This window comes from Hermetia illucens, chromosome 1, assembly GCF_905115235.1.
Source record: "Hermetia illucens chromosome 1, iHerIll2.2.curated.20191125, whole genome shotgun sequence".
Taxonomy (NCBI): Eukaryota; Metazoa; Arthropoda; class Insecta; order Diptera; family Stratiomyidae; genus Hermetia; species Hermetia illucens.
In genome coordinates, this window is record NC_051849.1 from 143,722,929 (window position 1) to 143,744,973 (window position 22,045).

Here is a 22,045-nt window from a genome sequence, read left to right on the forward strand (position 1 = left end):
TTTTGTGCGGGGGGTATAAAGCCCTGTAAATATGTTGAATGTAATATTGGTTCAAAAGATCATCAAAAGCCATAGATTTAAATTATACCTCGTTATCAGACTTTATCGATTCAGGAATTCCAAACACATGAAAGATTCTCTTGTTCAAATATTCAGTCAGTTCCCTCCGGGTAAACCGTTTAATCGGCGCCACGAATTAAAACTTCGAGGCAGAATCGAGTATGACTATTGCTCCAATGTTTCCGGCGCGAGATCTGGGGTATAGCCTGATCAGATCGATACACAAGCGCTGAAACACCAGATCGGAGATGAGCGCTTTTTCCCATAGAGGCTGGAGCGTTTGGTTGGGAGCTTTTGACGACTTGCACGTTTCACAATAACGGATGTAGTCCTTGATCTATTTAACCATTTTACGCCAATAGGACAACCGCACTTTACCCAAGGCATTCCAAATTATATACTTTCGAAGAAAATATCGAACCGTAAGATTGATAATCAGCGCTTAGGTTACTTGGAATCACCAATCCTTTAGAAGGGTGATGTGACTTGCAATTGGTATGTTCGTAAGCAAGTGAGATTTATTTTTCGCTACCTGAGTTGAATACTAAAATCACAATATTCTTAAGTTGCTACGCTGGACACAATATTTGAACTTTGCTATCTTCCATAAATGCTGCTAAAAATGATTAACTCTACAATTCCGCACACGTGCAAATTTGTAATACAATTGATTGCGCTTTTTATTCTTGTCAAATGTGTGAGTAAAATCCATGTCTCCGGTGTACCCTTTTCTCTCCAAAGAAACCACTTCCGCTGGTGAATACATGCGACATACAGAATTCAGCGGCAGATATTCTAAGCCCTTCCTGCGTTTGCTGATGAAAGAGAATCTTTAACGCTTCAATGCCCATTTGGCTAGTCTACTGTGAAAGTCTGACTGGTTAATCAGCCATTTGGGCGAAGCGTGGTCAATTATCACTTCGAACGCAAGTTCTTTTAATTTGCTCACTGCCGACGGTTTTCGGCCGTCGATAATTTTTGATGGCGTACATCTTGTCGGGATCGGTACAAATCGTCCCAATACCAATGACGTGCCCCAAGAATCGAATCTTCTTCGTGACGATTTTGCTCTTCTGGATGCTCAATATCAAATCAGCGCCTCTCATACAGGAACAGCAAATGTTGCTCGAAAGTCCTTGTGATAAGCAGCAAGTCATTTAAATATACGAAGACTTGATGACTCAAGTAGGCAGGGATGACTTTGTCCATGAGTCGCTGCATGGTTTGACGTGCATTGCAGAGCATGGCCACGAACTGATAGAGTGGTTGCCCTGAAACTGTGAAGGCAGTCTTATCCTTGAACCCCATCCAGCAGAATTTTCCAGAACTCATCCTTTAGATCTAGACTCGTAATACATCTAACCTTCGGGAGACGGCGGAAAACCTCTTCAATGAGAGGATAAGCGTCCGATCCTTTCACCCGATCACGAACAGTGATGTCCGCCGATACTCTGCCTACTGTCACTATTCCCGTTGACTGTTCTGAGATCGATGTGTAGTCCCCCCCACTAGTGCCGACTGTCGTTAATAATTTCCCGGGCGAAATCTGAAGCTAAACAACTTACGGTGGCTCTGGTATCAATCAATCCTGAGACACGTTCACGCAAGACTATGACATCCGCATATGGGCGGATATCATAACTTGTAAGAACTTCAAAGTAGTAAAGACGACGGTTGGACATTATTCGCCACCAATACTGACACAACTGAAGGTTTGAGCGCTTAGGCTTTTTAGTTGCCGCCTCTGCTACACCGAAAATCCATTCCCGGGCCGCTTGATATTATTGCGCTCTCACATGCAACGGCCTCAGAACCAAAAGCATTGGTTTGCTAGAAACAATAAGTAGTGGGGTCAATCCCAGTAAGTCAAATCCAAGTTTTTGGACCGCTTCAACACGGTAACTTTCGGAGTTACTGTGACGTTGTTGTAATGCCTTCGCTGATGCAGGAATGCCTTGATGACTGGGGCTGGGCTGGAAGTCGACATTTGTTAGATACTGACTTGGTCCAGTCGATTTGTCCGACAAGCTGGTCATAGTCCCTGTAAAAAGCTACTGCTCTATCTCCGAACAGGGGTTGTATATAAGTACACAGCAGACCGAAATCCTCCTGTAGGGTTGGGCGAGTTAATGCCTCCACGCGGAATAAGAACCGGTTGATAGGCAAAGATGATGGTGTGCCATGAGAAACTAGCTCCTATGATACCATAATTGTGTAGGCATGATCCAAAGACATGGTATTAAGCGGTCGTCCCTCGCATCCAAGAGGCGAGTCGTCATCGTTTGAGTCATACTGGTACATGTAGTCAAGTGCATACCTATCGTTAAATCTGTAAAAGTTCACTGATCTGGACCTATTGTCAAGTCTATAAAAGGTTACCTTTCGTTCATCGTAATGTCTGTAAAATGGATTGGTATTTCGTCCATCGTCACGTCTGCCTGAAAAATGTGCCGCCGTTCATTGTCCCCAAGAATGTGAAAAATGATTCTGATAATGAGATATGTTTTCAGTTGCTTAAAATCGGAAAAAACTAAAAGGAACTTCAAGAAGCCCAAGTAAAAGAACACAGCTCACAATACATCTGAAGCAGGGGGAACATTTATTGAGGATGGGGTCCGTCGTGGATCCACCTTTTCGATCGGGGCACCCGGGCATGGAGTTTTACGGCTCCACGCGAATAACATATTTCTTCCTGCAATAATGCAAAAAAAGAAAGAATACCTCGACTTTTGTTGGAATTAAAAATTTATTAGTTAACATTCAACATAGTATCTTTAGTGTGGCTTAACAACAACTGAACTCTTACCTGGCATTTGCTCCTTCCAGATGGTTCAGCAGTAACTTATGACCCAGTTAGTTTATTATTATTGGGAAAAAGTAAATGACCGTTAATTGCATTCTTTGCAATTTTGACATATGCTACTGCACCATTCATTTTAATTGGGTCGCCAGGTAATCCTCCTCAATGGGATGCAATATTATATGTTACTCGCTTGCGGTCGTGCCATTTTTTCTTTTATTTTCATTTTCAGGTTTAGTTCGCGTGTTGGTCATTTGATAGGCTGGCGCGAGTCTCCTTTCTTTTAGTTTTCAGGATCTGGTGCAGACCCACCCATCGAAAACAAATATAAAACGGCACCTGAAGTGTTCGAAGTACCCCTCCTCATATTCCCGAGCCTGGCTAGCATAGAAGCGTGCCACCACGTGTTGACGGAACTCTTCAGTGGAACTTTAAAACTGCAGGCGGACCTTCACGGTCAATTTTGCCATCTTTTTAGGTTTTTGGGATAGCTCTTCTCTCTCGGTCGTCTCCGGCCACTTAGGATGGTCTCTTGACCGTCACAATCCTAATTTGCCATTACAAATGAGGAAGGGAATAACTTTCTATGTAAGTGCTCGGTCTATGGATGCATCAATTATACATTTCCTAGCGGAAATTCTCGATACATAAACGAATCTGAATTCCGGTAGATGGAGGAGTCGATTATAATGGGCCACCACAGTCTGAGGGCTCAGTGGTTATCCCTCTCCCCACCAGAAACACACACCCACTGGCGCAAAAGATACACGCAGAATAAGGTGAGCAGAGGAAAGGTCACTCGTCCGAAAATGATAACATTAGTTCTGGCGAAGATGAAGTGTAAAGTATTCAGCTCAACTGCGACAACAAGTTAAGTGTAAACCGAACGCTGAAAGTCTTTAGGTTGAATTCGGAGGCTGCATCCTGGGGGCTAACTTCAGTTCTCAATACAAAAAATAAGTAAAGGGTCATCAAGGGACAGATCACAAAGATACACATGTGAGTATATCAGTGGTGGAGCTAACGTAAACTGTTTGCGAATAGCGTTGGCCATGACATTGACAAAATAGTTTTTCGATGTCAAGGGAAAAATAAAATTAATCAGTTGTCAATCGTCGCCGAAGGAGAACCTCACATCCACATTCATTTGGGAAAGAATAAAAGCGAACAAATGTTCATCATCATCATCATCAACGGCGCAACAACCGGTATCCGGTCTAGGCCTGTCTTAATAAGGAACTCCAGACATCCCGGTTTTGCGCCGAGGTCCACCAATTCGATATTCCTAAAAGCTGTGTGGCGTCCTGACTTGCGCCATCGCTCCATCTCAGGCAGGGTCTGTCTCGTCTTGTTTTTCTACCATAGATAGACTTTCCGGGCTAGATCTTCCACATCCATAAGGATTAAGTGACCCACCCACCATAACCTATTGAGCCGAATTTTATCCACAACCGGGCGGTCATGGTATCGCCCATAGATTTCGTCGTTATGTAGGCTACGGAATCGCCCATCCTCATGTAGGGGGCCAAAAATTCTTGGAAGGATTCTTCTCTCGAACGCGGCCAAGAGATCGCAATTTTTCTTGCTAAGAACCCAATTCTCCGAGGAATACATGAGGACTGGCAAGATCATTGTCTTGTACAGCAAGAGCTTTGATCCTACGGTGAGACAGTTGTTGTAAGCTGAAATAGGTTCTGTTGGCTGTCAACAACCGTGCGCAGATTTCACAATCGTAGTTGTTATCGGTTGTGATTTTCGACCCTGGATAGGAGACTAGGATGCTATTCTTCCCATTTGATCAGTGCGGTTTGATGTTGTCGATTCGTAGGTTTTTGGAGCTGACATTGCCATCATATACTTTGTCTTGCCTTCATTGATGTCCAGCGCGCCACCTGCTCGATCTGGATGAAAGCAGTTTGTACGTCTCGGGCCGTTGTTCCCATGATGTCGATATCGTCAGCATAGGCCAGTATTTGGGTGAACTTAAAAAGGATCGTACCTCTTGCATTTACTTCAGCATCACGGATCATTTTCTCAAGGGCCAGGTTAAAGAGGACGCATGATAGGGCATCCTCTTTTCGTAGACCGTTGTTGATGTCGAATGGTCTTGAGATAGTGCTTGTTTTATCTGGCCTCGCACATTGGTCCGGGTCAGCTTAGTCAGTCTTATCAATTTCGTCGGGATACCGAATTCTCTCATGGCCGTGTATAGTTTTACCCTAGCTATGTTATCCTAGGAGGCTTTAAATTCGATGAACAGATGGTGCAACTTATGTCCATATTCCAACAGTTTTTCCATCGCTTACCGCAGAGAGAAAATCTGATCTGTTGCTGATTTGCCTGGAGTGAAGCCTCTTTGGTATGGGCTAATGATGTTCTGGACGTATGGGGCTATGCGGCCTCGCAAGATATCCCTTTTTATGTATGAGACAGATAACGCCTCTTTGCCAGTCGTCAGGCATTGATTCGCTACCTCACACCTTGAGCACAAATTGATAAACCACTTGGTGTAATTGGTCGCCTCCATATTTAAACAATTCGGCTGTAATTCCATCGGCTCCTGGCGACTTATGATTTTTAAGCCGATGAATTGCACGGACTGTTTCTTCTATACTTGGTGGTGGCAGTATTTGTCCGTCGTCTTCAGTTAGTGGGACCTCCAAATCGCCGATGTTATGGTTGTTCAGTAGTTCATCAAAGTAGTCAACATATCGCTCCAATATGCGTTTTCTGTCGGATATCAGATTTCCCTCTTTGTCTCGCCAGGATGAATATCGAGGTATGTAAGGTTTCATCCTGCTGACTTGTTGGTAAAACTTGCGCGCCTGGTGCGGTTGCTCCCTGTACTTTTGAGTTCACAGACCTGTTGGTTCTCCCACGCTTCCTTTTTCGGTCTTCGCTTTTCCACTCGTCGAAGTTCGTGATAGGTCTCCGCGCGTGTCCGCGTCCTTTGAGAATGCAGCTTACTCAGTATACAATCTTACATTCATTGTCGAACCAGCCTTGGAGGGTTCGTTCTACTGCCTCGTAAAAGGTATCCTTCTCCAACTCTGCAGTCTCTTCTGTAGGGCGTGAACGTAATGAGGCTTATATTTCTAAATTTGCCTCGGAAGCGCAGAGTGCATAACCGTTCGTTTATATTTTCAAAGCCGATAACAGCAGGTTTCATTTTTTGGCTGACTAAGAAAATACTCCGATCACATGGCAGCTTCATCTCTGTACAGGGAGCGCACTTTCCATGAGAAAATGTGCAAATAGTTATTCCTTTGTCGTTGCCGGGTTCGTCGTTGTATTATTCGTCCAGTCCTAGGCTCCTGTTGTGGCTTCGCAACTTTGGTTTTCCGTATAGGGTTGTAAGCCCAACCCCCAACCTGGAGGACCAGTTGGTACAATTTGTCCCGGTCTTATGCGCAGGAGATTCGCCTTCATCCTTTTTCGTCTGCAGCTTTTCGTTAAGAAAGAGCTGCCAGCGGTCACCATATGGAGATGAAGATAGGGCTTGGTAGTAGAACTGTTGGCGTTGGTTCAGCAGGCGTTTCCCAAGTTTTATGCTCCATCGTGGGTACCAATTCACGTTTCGCCCTGGGAATATACTACCCTTTGACCACCTGACCTTTGACCACAAATGTTATTCAACTTAATTGTATTTTAAAAATATCTTAGTATCTTGTAATGGTCGAAAATAAAAAATAAAGTAATTTTTATAACATATCGGTTACGAAGCAACTTCAAATAACAGAATTCAGATTAGCTCAATTTATCCAACATCATATAAAGGTGCCAGAGAAACTCTCCCTAAATGAAATTTTATTAGGAATGCGATTATTTACAGACTCGCTTTCAAAATTCTTCTGAATTAATCTTTCCATTTTCCACCTCAACAACGTAATGCAGTGTACATCAGAATGCCTGTTTTCATTATTAAATCTATTTGAAACTCGGTGATTCCCTGATATTGTGATTAGCACAATACATTTCTCCCCAGACGCAAACCTTGCAATGTTCTCACTAAAAATGTCAAATCTTACAACTCTCGCAGTCTCTCATTGGACGCTTACGACGCGAATGTCATACGAAGCGCAATCGACGCTGGACCCACCGCGAACTGTCGCGCAGAAAGAAACGTCAAAACATTTTCTCTTCGGATTCGACACATATCAGACGTGATGCTCGTCGTCGCGTTTAGTTAGTGCAAAAATTTCTGCTTCGAGCTCCATTTCCTCCCCCAGTTCTCGCGTGAAACCATTCGCAGTGATTTCGTACCCCCGCGTGCACGGCTTTTCGGTACGGGAAGTGTAAGAAATGCTGGAATTTCGATGGTCGTTCTCGTTCAACCTTGAGTGAAAAAGTTCGTTCCGCTGAAGAGTGTTTTGTATTAGAAAGGCAGCAGTGAAGCCCAAGGCCCCTGAGGCCCTCCAAGAAGTGAAAATCGAAGTTCTGTGTTGTGTGAAGTGCCGAAAAGTGAGTTCCGAAGTTGTGAAGGAATTTCCGCGACATCCCTGCCTGACAGCGGAATAATGTCGGATTTGTTATAGTCGCCCAACCACAGAAGGTGCCAGTTGAAATTTCGAAGGTCCGGCTGGGCCCCGCGGTTCGTCGCAAAAGTGGAAAAGTGCAATGTGGCGACGGAGGCATCGGCAGCGGTCAGGTGAAATTGCCCCGCGGAACGGGTTTGTCGCGGCTTTTTGCGCATCGCTGACTCTCTCGCTGTTGGGGATCATTGCGGTGATTGTGCCCCCAGTGGCTCGCGCTGACCGGTCGGCGCTCTTGCCGCCACCCGGGCTGCAGACGCAGAATCCCAATCTGCCGTGCGACCGTTCGCGTAAAGTGTTCACGGAAGCGCGCGGGGAATTCGCCCATGGCCCATCCGGCGTAAACTACACGCAGGACTCACACTGCGAGTGGCTGATTAAGGCCCGCAACGAGAGCCAGTTCATCACGTTGACCTTCCATAGCATGGGCACGGAATGCTCCTACGACTATATTTACGTGTACGACGGCGACTCCTTCAATTCGACGCTGCTGGGCAGCTTCAGCGGCAAGACCGAGCCGCAACGACTCGTCGCCAGTTCCGGAAGTGTAAGTACTCAATGTCTCGGAATCGGGAAACTAGTCTTGTTTTGATACCACTTGTTGCCGACGCTCCATCTCAGATTCACTTCATGTTTCAGATCCAGCCCAATCAACTCATTTGCGCAGTGCATGGGCACCGTGCGCTCGTTAGCGGTAATTCGGTTGCGCAACTTTTATCAACCATTGCTGTAACAATCCGCAACGAGACCTGAGTGTCTTATCACCGCCGCCTCTAATTAGTCAAGCTGCTTGATTCCCACAGCATTTTGAATGCTACACAAACTGGAAACGAGATTTCATGATGCCTGGGCAGTTTCTAGCTACGACTGCTGCCATGAATATCAATCGAAGCGCTCCAAGGACACCCAACCTGTACCGTTCTCTAGATTGTTTACCAAAGCCAGAAATGCAAATTGGTTTGTATGAGCTTTCAGTTTGCAATGGGTGCGGGCCTTTCCAGAAGTTTTTCTCGTCGAGCGATCATCGCTTGCGCGTTAGAGGCAAGTCGAAATCTTTTGATTAATGTTACCTGGCCAAGCCTCAAAGTTCACTTGTATCCAAACAAATCAATTCTGCGTGTGTTTTACTTAGTTCTTTTCACGCTTGTGTTTGGTTTTGCTGGTCATGGCAGAGCTTCGAAACCAATACACGTGTATGACCAGAACTTGTTTACAAAGTTATTGCTTTGATTACTAGATGGAAATAAACTCTAATGAAATTGTGCTGAGTCGCTTATCAGCTTAAGTGCACTCAGTTGTTAGTACAACAATATTGGGAAGTTTATTGAGTAATGTTCAGCCATCAAAACCTATATGCTAGTGGCATTTGGTCACAGGTTTGCTAACTAGTCTTGCCACGTTTGAATTTTCAGGTGCAAGTCAAGAATTTGGGTTATCAGCTTAGCTACTAATTAGGGCCCGGCACTTAAGGCTAACAGAGTTTCAATAACTGTTACTATAAAGCTTTTTTCATGTCTCTTTAAAGCGTTTCTTAGTTCTAAACAAAAATCATGTCATTAGTCAATTGCCCGCACTGAAATCTTATATCCTTTAGCGACGTCCATTGTAACGTGCACTACTCCTTTGTCGAATACACGCTAGGAAGGAAAATCCTCAGCTCAAACAGTACGAGGCAAGAGCAGTTGCGATCTGAATGGCATAGGAAAACCCATCCATCTGAGGGTCAAGCCAGGCTGAACTCACTCAGCATTTCTGCACGCTATGAAAAGCGATTAGAAAGAATAATAAATAATATTAAAAAACCGTAGGCAGCGGATGAAATGCACTGAAGAAATGAACCTCTTCATCATCCGCTCCTACTACGAAATAACGGCGGGGGCGAGTACATCATCCTACCGCCCCTTGTTGCACCAGAGATTCGTCGAGCGTTTCCCGCAATTCGCACACGTAACTGTGCAGCGAATCGCAGACCAGCACCGCTTTATTACTCGCAGCGACACAATCCCGGCCCCCCCAATCAGGGAGCGTGTTCGACTTGAGGTCATCGGGGAAACTGGTGCCCGAGAGGGGGCAGAGGTGGCGGCATCAATAACACCACGCCGCACTGCAGGCAACTGGTTCAGTACTCGTCGAAGCACTCTTCTGCACCGTCCAGCAGAGGTTTCTCCTGCAACTACAATCACTTGTGTATTGTGGTTCAGCGTGTATAGAATTCTCGGATATGGATCCTTTGCATAGACCAGTTATTCCCAAGCTCCATGCATCTCCAGCAACTCCGGGAATTCTATCTCAAATCAATGATGAGATTGCATCTCGATGTGCTGATATGTGGTTGCTGCAACTACAAACACTTGTGTATTGTGGTCCAGTTGCGGCTAGCAGATTGCGTGGTCAGAAGATTCGCTTTCGTGTTATTGATTTGAGTAACCAAAGAGATCCACCATGGAAAATTCGTCTGGAACTCGGCGGGACTCACTAAGGCAGGATATTGCTAGACTGATTCAGATCAGCACTGGCAATCCCAGTGAGACGACACCCGTAGTTGAAATTCTGGACACACTAAAGCAGAAACTTTCTGTCATATGCAGTCGGTTATGACGGTATGGCGAAAGTCATTCCAGACGTGCCAGAATGCAACATACGCGAGGAGCCAGACCTCTCAACGAATTCCAACAGAGCGTCCAGACAGTACAGTTTTCGGTGACGGAAGCGAAAGTGTATTATGGTGGACTTTAGGAGTTACCCGCCCAGCATGCTGAGTGGATCACCGCCGAAGGTATCTGCAGTGCCAATACGCCTGGCATGAATTTTATGCATGTTGCCGAAGAGGAAGTTCGTTGAGCCATAAACAGCTTAAAGAACTGGAGGGGCCTAGGTCTGGATCGGGTGCAGACTTTCTGTTATAAGAAATTTACCAGCGGCTGGCACACAGAATAAACCAGATCATGAGTCGGCCGGAGGAATTTCCACCCTTCCTCACTGCGAGGATTACGTACTTTATCTCTAAGAAGGACACGGTGCGGAACTCTGCAGACATAAGACCTAATCGGTCTTGCTTACCAACAAATTCATAACATCCATTATTAGTGGAAGGGTCAATTCGCACTTCGAGACCAACAACATTCTGTCCGAGGAGCAGAAGGGCTGCTGAGTTGGTTCAAGGGTAGTTGCAGGACAAGCAACTAGAGGCCAAAGAAATCTCTTTAGTTGCTATATCGATTATTTCAAGGCTTTTGATAGCGTCCCGCATACCTGGCCAATCGATGTCCTAAATCTGTATCGCGTTGATCCGAAACTAATAAAGTTTTTGGCGACTGTCATGGAAGGGTGGCATACCACCTTATCAGTGCGTACATCTGAGGGTGCTAATACTTTAGAGTCCATCCGTATACAGAGAGGCATCTTCCCGGGGGATTCGTTGAGTCCTCTTTGGTTTTGTATGGCACTGAACCTCCTTTCATGGCTACTGAATGAAGCTAGAGGATTTGGTTACTTAGATAGGTACTTAGATGACACTGACGACCATCTTAGAAGTCTGTTGCGAATAATAGACATGTTCAGCCGTGATATTCGGATGGGGTTTGAATTAGACAATCCTCTCAGTGGGGTGAAGTCAGACTAAGAGCGGATCGATGAATGGAAGTCAAAGGCAATGCACGGTAAACATGTAAATTGTTTTTGGCAGCCTTTTTTCGATTTGCATTTGTCGAACAGATAACTATGTGCTGGGGAGCTCTTTGTTCAGACGGAGGGGTTCATGTGTGCCATTCAGGACGGCGTGGTCGCCACCCGAGCTTATCATGAAAGAACAGGTGGATAACGACCAGTCCAGAATGTGTGGTTCGGCGTTATAGACGTTGGACCATCTCATTTCTGGCTGTACTGTTATGGCACCGGTGCAATACATCACCAGGCATAATGCTGTATGTAAGGTTATCCAGACCTTTGCATACAAGCATGAGCTGATCACGAGAGCATGTCCGGTTTACCGATAGTTCTGCTTACAGCATGTAGTGGGACGGGCAAGCTCGAACTGACCGCCATATTGCACATAACAAGCCTGAAGTACTGTTAATTGACAAGGCGGTTCGCTCCGCGTATATTATTGATGTTGCTATCTCAAATAATAGCAACATTGAACGGAAATATGTGGAGAAGAAGGTGAACTCTGATCCATTGGCTCGGAAAATCAAAGAAATTTGCCGCCCTGTGTGGGTGGTTGTAGTTCCCATAATATTGTCAGCTACAGGGATTGTACCTAAATCCCTCAGGGCTTCCCTTGATATCCTGGTACTTTTGCACAGTCTGGTTCAAACCATGCTGAAGTACACCATCCTGCATACGTGCTCGATGTTGCGGGGAGTACTCGACGGATTCTCCCATTGACCTATCATCGGCCACTACCACCAACGCCTCTTTAGTTTTTAAGTAGGAAGGATCGTCCAAGCCTAAATGTTTGACACTTAGTGCTAGTATTAGGTAAAATCCGGCATCTGCAGAGATTGTGATAACTCGGAAATAAATCCATTCCCGACATTACATAGAATGGCTCTGGCCTACATAGTGGCGTGCCTGCACCTTTCTTGATCAGCTCGTTCACTGCTTCAATGGCTTCCAATCAAATATGGCTTGAAACCCAGAATATCCAGATCTAATTGAGCGTGTTTAGTCTCTTCAGGCATTTAAGTGGCTCTCGTCTGCTGAATCAAGACCAACAGTTCTACTACCAAACGCTATTTCCACTTCCACGTCGTGACTGCTGGGAACTCTTTTTTAACAAAAAGTTGCAGATGGAGAAGAATGAAAGAAATGAAAGTCTCCCACGCCTAAAAACGAGACAAATTTTACCAATTGGTCCTCCATGTTGAGGGTTGGTTAGGGCTGACAACTCTACACAGAAAACAAAAGGAGCCCCGGACTGGATTGACTATACAACGACGAACCCGGCAACGAAAACGGAATAAAGATTTGCGCATTTTCTCATGGAACGTATGCTCCCTGTACAGAGATGGAGCTGCCAAGCAGCTAGCCGATACACTGTCCCAATTTAGGGCTGATGTAACAGAATTGCAGAAGATGCGTTAGACAGGTACTAGTTTCCTGAAGCAGAGTCAGTACACCATATATTATAGTGGCCATCCAGTAGATCATGTGCTCGGAATAGGTTTCTTAGACAGCCAAAGAATGAAACTTTGAAAACATAAGCGAATGGCTATGCACTCTGCGTTTGCGACGCAAATTTAGAAATATAAGCCTCATTAACGTTCACGCCCCTACAGAGGAGATTGCAGTCGGGGAAGGATACCTTCTACGAGGCAGTAGAACGAATCCTCGAAGCCTGTCCCAGGTATGATATTAAAATCATACTTGGGGATTTTAACAGCTAAATAGGGACGGAGCCCGTATTCAGGCGATATGTTGGCTCACATTGCTTACATGAAAATACAAATAATAACGGACAACGGATTATTCAATTAGCAGTGTCACATGAAATGGTTATCAACAAACGTGGGTCTCCAGACGAGACCACTTTTAATCAATGTGATTACATGCTGATTGAACGCCGCCACCTCTCAGCCTTGATGAATGTCAGAACATAAAGAGGGGCCAATATAGACTCAGATCACTATTTCGTTGGCATGGTGCTACGAGCTTGAATAGCAACACTGTTCAGAATCCCCTCTGACAATCAGGTGAGAGTTAACACTGAAGCCATTCACAACACAGCCCTCCGCGACACATATAAGAGGGAAATGGATGCTGCAATAACCTCAGTCAACAGAAATCCTGGAGAAAAAGCATCAACCAATGATCTTCACAACCACCTGAAGAACGTTATCAGAAATACGTCCACAAACATACTTGGCCCCAGCTACAAAAGAAGTCGGAACGGCTGGTTCGACGATGAATGTAATCTGGAAACGGAACGGAAAAATGCTGCATACCGAGTAATGTTGCATTCTCAAAGGACGCGTGGATGCGAGTTACGTATACAAATCCCTCAACGGTTATTGAAGACCTCCTAGATGATGTAAACAATCGTCTTAGGTTATCAAGTAACACGATGCCTGTCTAGACAATGTTCTTAGATCAGGCAAACAATTCTCTGCAATTATCAACATTAGTAATAACAGATAAAATTATTTCATAGGAATTGCAACCGAATGCAATTCGGCATTAATTACTAAATAAAAGGACAAGTTTCAAACTCGTCTTTTGTTGGAACCTAGAGTTTTCTTGATTTTTATTTGTTTTTTCAAAAAGATTACCACTCAGCTACGAAACTCGCGCGGAGACCTATCACGAACTCGGGTGAGTGGAGAACCGAAGACGGAAAAAGGAAGCCTGGGAGAACCAACAAGTCGTTGGTCGCCTGTGAATTCGAAAAGTACAGGGAGCAACCGCACCAGGGGCGGAACTTTTACCAACAGGGCAGCAGGATGAAGCCTTATACATCTAGATGCTCATCCTGCCAAGACAATGAGGGAAGTGTGATTTCCGACAGAATGGGCATATTGGAGCGATGGATTGAGTACTTTGACGAGCTACTGAACAACCAGAACATCGGCGAGTTGGAGATCCTGCCAACTGAAGACGGCGGACAAATATTGCCACCACCAAGTTTAGGAGAAACAGTCCACCAGGCAGGCGACCAATTACACCAAGTGGTTCATCAACTTGTGCTCAAGGTGTGGGACAGCGAATCAATGCCTGACAACTGCCAACGAGGCATTATCTGTCCCATACATAAAAAAGGAGATATCACACAGTGCAGCAATTATAGCGATATCACGTTGCTGAGTACCATCTATCTATCTTGCTAGGCCGGGTAGCCCCATACGCTCAGAACCTCATTGGCCCATACCAAAAAGGCTTCACTCCAGGCAAATCAGCAACAGATCAGATTTTCTCTCTACGGCAAGCGATGGAGAAACTGTTGGAATATGGACATCATTTGCACCATCTTTTCACCGGCTTTAAAGCCGCCTATGATAGCATAGCCAGGGTAAAATTATACACGGCCATGAGAGAATTCGGTATCCCAACAAAATTGGTAAGACTGACTAGGCGGACCCTGACCAATGTGTGAGGCCAGATAAAAGTAGCAAAATCACTCTCAAGACCATTCGACATCAACAACGGTCTACGACAAGTGGATGCCCTTTCATGTGTCCTCTTTAACCTGGTCCTCAAGAAAGTGATCCGTGATGCTGAGGTAAATGCAAGAGGTATGATCCTCTTTAAGTCCACCCAACTACTGGCCTATGCTGACGATATTGACATCATGGGAAGAACCACCCGAGATGTACAAATTGCCTTCATCCAGATCGAGCATGCGGCGCGAGATCTTGAGTTGCACAGCATCAAAAATCAACCAACCAACAACATCAAACCGCACTGGTCAAACGGGAAGAATAAAGATAGGAGACTACAACTTTGAGACAGTTGATAATTTCTCCTATCTAGGGTCGAAAATCATAACCGATAACAGCTACGATGATGAAATCCGCGCACGGTTGTTGTCAGCCAACAGAGCCTATTTCAGCTTACAAAAACTGTTCCGCTCGAAACTTCTCACCATAGGGTGAAAGCACTTACTGTAAAGACAATGATTTTGCCAGTCCTCATGTATTCCTGGGAGACTTGAGTTCTTTGCAAGAAAAATTGCGGATTCTTGGCCGCGTTCGAGAGAAGAATCCTCCGAAGAATTTTTGGCCCCCTATATGAGGATGGACTATTCCGTAGCCTACATAATGACGAAATCTATGAGCGATACCATGACCGTCAGGTTGGAGATAAAATCCGGCTCAATAGGTTACGGTGGGCGTATCACTTAATCCGTATGGATGAGCATGATCCAGCCCGGAGAGTCTACAAGGGCAATATCTGTGGTAGAAAAAGAAGACGAGACAGACTCTGCCTGAGATGGAACGATGGCGTAGGTCAGGACGTCAGTCAGCTTTTAAGGATATGGAATTGGTGGACCTCGGCGCAAAACCGGGATGTCTGAAGTTCCTTATTAAGGCAGGCCTAAACCGGATACCGGTTGTTGCGTCGTTGACGATTTCCCGGCAACCCTAGTGGTTTGTAAGAAATAACCACTATGACTTTTTCCCCTGGAAACAAGTGGTACAATAAAGATGATATTTAGGTAACAATTGAATTGTCTTCCCTAATTAACAATAGAGGCTTTTATAGAGTTCCTGAAATGGACGAATTTTTACTAAAAGTTTAATTTTTTTCCTATTTTCTAAATGTTCAGTTTTTTGTTCTTTAATATGAATTTTATGATGAGGTTTAAAAGTCTGAATAGCTATTTAGGTTTTTTAGGAAGCTTATATTATATTATATAAAATATTACATAAAAGTCTGAATACCGTTATTATTTTTTAAATACTATTACGTCCTTGACTAAACGATGGTTATATATAGAATTCATTTTGAATAAAGTCTGAATGTTCTTTCTTTTGTCTAAATATTGTTTGTTTTATTTGCTGGTCAACCACTCGTATAAAACTTGGTCAAGTATAGGTACGAACTGGCCAAACTTAAGTACATTCCGGATTTCGACTTTACTTAATCTACAAAACAAAAATAAAACAATAATATGAAAATTTGTATTAAATATATGATTCTTAAATCAGGATACAGTATACTCGTATATTATACATTAATTACAGTAGTTTAATGACAATATTAAATATTGTTTACGGATTTCTTTTAAAGCGTTTGGCACTAGTACATCCACCTATCATGTTTAGAGTGCAATAAACTCGCATTTATAACACAATAGCTTTGCAAATAATAATAGAACGTGCACAATTTTTCAGTATTCAGGCTACCCCTCGATTTATATTATCAAGAAAATGGCTCCTGATGAATTCGATTTTTTTTCGAATAAACCGCATGTGACAGAGAAATCTGCAAATATACAAGCAGTAAACCGATAATAAGACTTTGTTTCAAACAAAAAACTTTAAAAAAATGATTTAATGTTATGAATTTGTTGTCTGGGGTTCGTTTTTGACCTATGACCTTCAAGATTAGCATTGAACTTCAAGGCTGCATTCAATAAGCTGCGAGAATCAGCAGATGTTATTGCTTCTTAGCTATATTATCATACATCTATCTACTCTTTAGTAAAGCTTGGATCAAGTGCTCGATTGAAGTAGGGTTGACATTCATACTCATCTATATACATATGTATATACATATATTGATCATTCGTAAGCTAATGTTCACCATGCAAATACAATGTTTAGGAAACATATTGCTGCGAGATTTTCCATGAGCCATACATAGGAGCTAAATAAATATGAGAGAGAAATATTAACCTTTGGACTGGGCCGGCATTGTCTGTGATATGAAAAAGTTTTCAAACTGATCTTTTCATTTTTTAAAAATGCCAAAAGTAAAATCAACGCTTCAGAAGTCAAAGGTTTTGTAGTTATCTTATGTAAGAAATTTTCATTTTACAAGTTGTTTTTGCCTACCTTCTTGCTGAGTGATTTTCAGCAAGGACGATTTAAACCTTACCTGCATCATCCTTGAAATCAAAAACAAGAATTCTCATCAGAGTGAAGGGAAGACATACCAAAGAAACGGTTCAAATATATTTACGTTTTATCCTTGAGTACAGTACTGGAAAGAGCAAACGTGATCAACCTTCATATTGGAAGAAAGGAGTCAGCTATCTACTAGATTGCCCAATTCGATTCAGAGAATCCCGCATTTTGATGCCAGGAAAACTAACCCCACCATTTTGCGGTTCATCGCGTTCGTCCAGAGGTTAATGGTGCTTTGAAAATGCATGTATTTATCTATTTATAATTTATATCAATATAATGCCTTCAAAGAACGGCTTGAAGAGGAACGAGCAAAGTTATCAGTAAGAGCTTGTGTTTAGAGTAAACTTGAGTCAACAACTGCAAATAACATAAACATACAAAAAGCCAACAATAAAGCTAGAGCTGATAAACTCAACTCGAACGAGTCAATAACTTCCCAACCAGATTTCTTTGTGCAAAATTTCAGAAACTATTTGCTGGAGTACTATTACGTTCAGTCAAAAGAAAAAACAGCTTGACAAAGTATTGTGTGCTAGAAGTGTAGAAAGTCATTACGTAGTGTGAGCTGATTAATAATAAGAACAGCAGCAATTTATCGCAACAGAGGTGGTTTTTAAAAACAATTTGATTACGCATGTACTCATCATGCACAGCGATTATATGATATGGCTGAATGCATTTTACTTTTTGCAGTAATGGAACTTTCGGATTTCCATTTATTCATTCATGATTTATGCTTTGATGAATGATTAAGAATAGTACTTAAGGGTCATTTATCTGCATTCTATTTTTGAAATCATTGGTGAAGGTGAGAATCATAATACATTTCCAGCAATTTACAAAATTTGTGGTTAGCGTCCATTTGATTTTGAAATTCATTATCTGTAGAGAAGACGCCCATAACCAGGCATGGACGGTTGTTTTGTTTTGTGAGTATTTGATCAAATCTTTTAGTGGAAAATTGAAGTTAACGTCAATGGCAAGGTGGCTTTAAACACGGATCTGGATTTAAGAGAGAGTTCGTCCGGGAATTTCCATACGAAACATGATATGTTTGAATGACGCCAAGCTATTATAAAAACAGGCTGTTTCGGTTGGGCTTGAATTTCAAGGAAGACACAACTGCCAGTTAAATATGAATGGAAATTTTGTTAAGGTTGTCGAGTTATGTAGCTTGGTGATCTTGATCTCGTTCCTTCGTTTCAAATCCCAGTTTCGTGGTTGTCTAAAGGAAATCGAAAGTATAACCGTTGGAATCACGCATGCCTTCTCAAAGCATTCACGCATTGACATGGAAAAATAAATAAATAATCCACAATTTCCATCACTTCTACGACATCATTTGTTGGATCAGTTTTGCATAAGAACAACGCAATCTTGAAATAACCTACCCCAGTACACAGAATGGTAGCAAGGTCAGTCAATCAAATATTGTATTAACAATAATATTGTCAAGAAAATTCGCACTTCGCCCTAAAAGAACTGTTTTGCCCCTTTACTGATTATAGTATACCTTTAACCTGTAGTATGACATTTAAGCCTATAATAATAACAATTATCGTGGGCGCAAGGATCTTAGAGAACTTTATTGAAGATCGCAATGGTACGCTACAGTACACTGTAGGAGGCTATGTTTTGAGAATTGCGCTTGCCTGAGATTATTACCCTGATTTGATTCAGGTACTCATTCAACCACTTGAGCCATCCGGACAGGTTTAAGCCTATAATCGACATCAATTTTATTATGTTCTCTACTTCCAACTGGCATCTGGTATTAAGTATTCTCCTAGGCTCAGTCTACTTTGCACAAGTACCGGACTCTGTGCCAGACTTTATGTGAAAGCTTAATCACTCTTCTGACCGAATGTAAGACAGTGACCGTAGATATCCTCAGCTTCGCCAGTTGATAGTATTTTAGTTAGAAGTGACTTGTGGGTATAACCACTATGATCCGAAGGATCTTCTTGTTGAGATTAATCTTTCGAGGCCCTAAGTTCGTACCGTTAAGAACACCTTGGACTGTTCCATTTTTGGAAAGTTCTTTCATTATAGTTTCCTCATCTTTTCCTTTTCGTTTGCAGCGTACCCATGAACTTATTTTCAACTCCATAGAATGGCTCTAGAAGCGTTCCTGCTCTTTTGCTGGTCAGCACGTCCGCTACTTCATTACTTTCTAACCCAGTTTAGCCTGGAATCCAGAGTTTCCAGATGTTATTGGGCGAGCCGACTGTGTTCAGTCTGTTAAAGCATTCCCATACTAGTTTGTAATTTATCCGGTAGGACGTAAGTGCCTTAATAGCCGCTTAGCTGTCGGTTAGAGTAACAATGTGTTGCCAATTATAGTTCCTTTCGAGGTTGAAGGAGACACATTCCAATTCTTGACCAAGCTGCTCATCAGAGTGTCCCCTAAAGCTATGTCTAGTACCTCTTGCCTGGTGCTGGCCATGAATGTTGACGTGTTCCCTACGTTATGTATTTCTAATTTAATACTAAGGATGAATTAAAGAAGGTGTTCATCACCTCGATTGATGCCGCTGCTTTCCCAGATTTCATGGTGAGCGTTGTTACCAGAGCCAACGAGAAGTGGTAGTGCATTTCTCTTACAGGAGTTTGTCAGCCTAACAACTAATTCCAGTGAGATCCGGGTTTCGCCTTTTAGGAAATATCCTGATGCCCCAAATGCCTCTCGAGTTCTTGCTCCAGCTTCCATTGCGAATAGGTTCCGATTTTGCGTGAAGAACATCTCTATCAAAAGCTTTCTTAAAGCCAATGAAGAGCAGAGCGGTGATCAAAATAATCCAGAGCGGAAACCAACCTGGTCTTGGTCGATCCAACTTTCAAGGTTTTTCTTGTTCACTCCAGGACGATTTTTGCTAATATTTTCGCGAAAACAGAAAGCATGCAAATATTCTTCAAGTCGTCGTACTCAAGACGAAGGCCATTCTTTTGAGTCGTATTGATCATCTTCTCATTCTCACAGTTGGATGAAAATAGGATCCTGTAGACACCCCATATTGAATTTGGTGGCTCGACGCTCCGTTCCCCTGCGAACAGATGCACTAGCGATACGCAAGCTATGGTAAGCAACCAACAGAAGATGGTCCTTTTCTAGGTCGATCGCAGATATTTTTTATGCACATTGAGAAGCTAATTCTTAAATCTGCCTATCTTATTAGATGTTCCTTGCCGGCCAGTTGAAAAGCAACAGACTTTATGGCAGCACCTGTGCTCGAACAATATGCTGGCGATGACCTATCGGTGAAATTTACAGAAATTGCTTCAATTGTTTTATCATTTCCTTCTGTTACCTTCTGTTTTGCCGTCCCGTCTTCTTGTACTAAATTGACAAAGGATAACAACCATGGGCGACTTATAGAGTCTTTTAAAATTATTGATGTGCATGATTTGGAAGGGGTGAATCTAACATTATTTTGGCCTCTTGGCGTCTTCGTCATGAATTTCAACCGGCACTGGAAATTTCTGAAGATATTGCCGCCGTCGACAACGCACTTAGTGTCATTTTCAATATATTATCAGAATGTAAGTGGCCCCGGGAGCAATGCATGATCTCATCTATACTCAATGGATAGTCATTCGATGGCTACATATCAAATGTTCTGTTGCTCAAATATCCTGACATAAATATCTTTTTCTGAACTTTAATCGTCGGTTCATTGAATGGTTCAGTTCTCCCGGTCAGTTCACCCTAAATATATTACTCCCTCATATTTTGCTCTCTTAGCGCGATTCAATGTCCATCGTAATTAGAACAACTGACTTGTTTTGTACCAAAAATCCTCACAATAGTTTCGTTTTGTTTCCTAGTGACTCAGTTGATCTTAAAATCGGTGCCTCCCACCCGCTTCTTGAAGCTAAGTTCCAAGTTTATCGCTCCGCCGTATAACCGCGTCATAACAATAATAATAATCGTTGGCGCAACAATCCATATTGGATCAGGACCGTGAAGTGTGATCAGGGCCGTGAAGTGTGTTAGAGCTCTTCATTCAAGACCGTAACGGTACACTACATTACACTGTAGGAGGCAATGTGGTCAGCATTGCGCTCGCCCGAGATTATTATCCTGATTTGACTCAGGTACTCATTCACAGCTGAGTCGACTGGTATCCGACGTCAAATCACGATACAAATAAGGCGCCAAAATTTAGTTTCCATGTTGCGGATTTCGTAACCTTGATTAACTTTTTTCAGTAATTGACAGTAGAGGTGAACTGCAAAATTGATTGTGTAATCAGGCCGTCTTCACGTTTCATGACGAACTTGAACAACTTCTCCCTTATTTCATTCTCTTTTTGTGCTCCTATGTCCGAAAACAACCTTTTTGGTTTACCGCTAATGTCCATGATGTTTTGGGCGAGAAACACCAATGTCGGTGGAGCCTTAAATTCATTTACTGAGACTTATAAAGAAAGGGCACTTGCACTTTTTTGCGAGGATTTAAGTTCACTTGAACACCCGGAATTTAGGCCACACGTTCATTCCTACTGCTCCTTTTTTGCTTCAGTTTCTTATCCACTTTTTCGTCCCACTCCTGTTCCAGCGAAGTTGATCCTTTCACAGCGATCGCATCGTCCATTCCGCTTCCAAACCCTTTCATTGTTGAATTTCCTATTTACAGTTCAGATGTGAACGGCATCTCTTGTCCTAACGGGCTGCTAAAATGTTATTCCAACATTTGCCTTCCCCTTTATATCATCTTTAATAATAGTTTGACCGAGGATGTCTTTTCGGATAAGTGGAAAGTCGCTCGTATCATCCTTTTACGCAAAAAGGTGTGTAACATACAGTGACATACCTCGATATCGTTTTGGCCACTTTATTGCAAAGGAGCAGCATGAACTTCAATCGAAGCGCCCAATTGTCATTTGTATTAGTTTACTGATTTTGTTGCGGAGTGTCTAAACGATAGAAAATATGTATACACAGTCTAAGCTGATTTCTCCAAAGCCCTCGATTCTCATCAAACTCCGATCGTTCAGCTTTCCTTTAACTGTTCTCTCCTGGCTGTTATCGTAAGAACTTGCCAACGGCCTGGTGAACTGTTCAATAGCCGCTGATACACTTGG

At 43.0% G+C, this 22,045-nt stretch overlaps 1 protein-coding gene across 1 annotated transcript in view; it reads left to right on the forward strand.

Annotated features, from left to right (window-relative positions):
* The first annotated feature begins 7,017 nt into the window (after positions 1–7,017).
* Positions 7,018–22,045, forward strand: part of LOC119647681 (multiple epidermal growth factor-like domains protein 8) — a 100,789-nt gene continuing 85,761 nt past the window's right edge. The window contains exon 1 of the mRNA XM_038048796.1: positions 7,018–7,939. Within this exon, the coding sequence (XP_037904724.1) occupies positions 7,478–7,939 (462 nt within the window). The 5' untranslated portion in view covers positions 7,018–7,477. The remainder of the gene's footprint in view (positions 7,940–22,045) is intronic.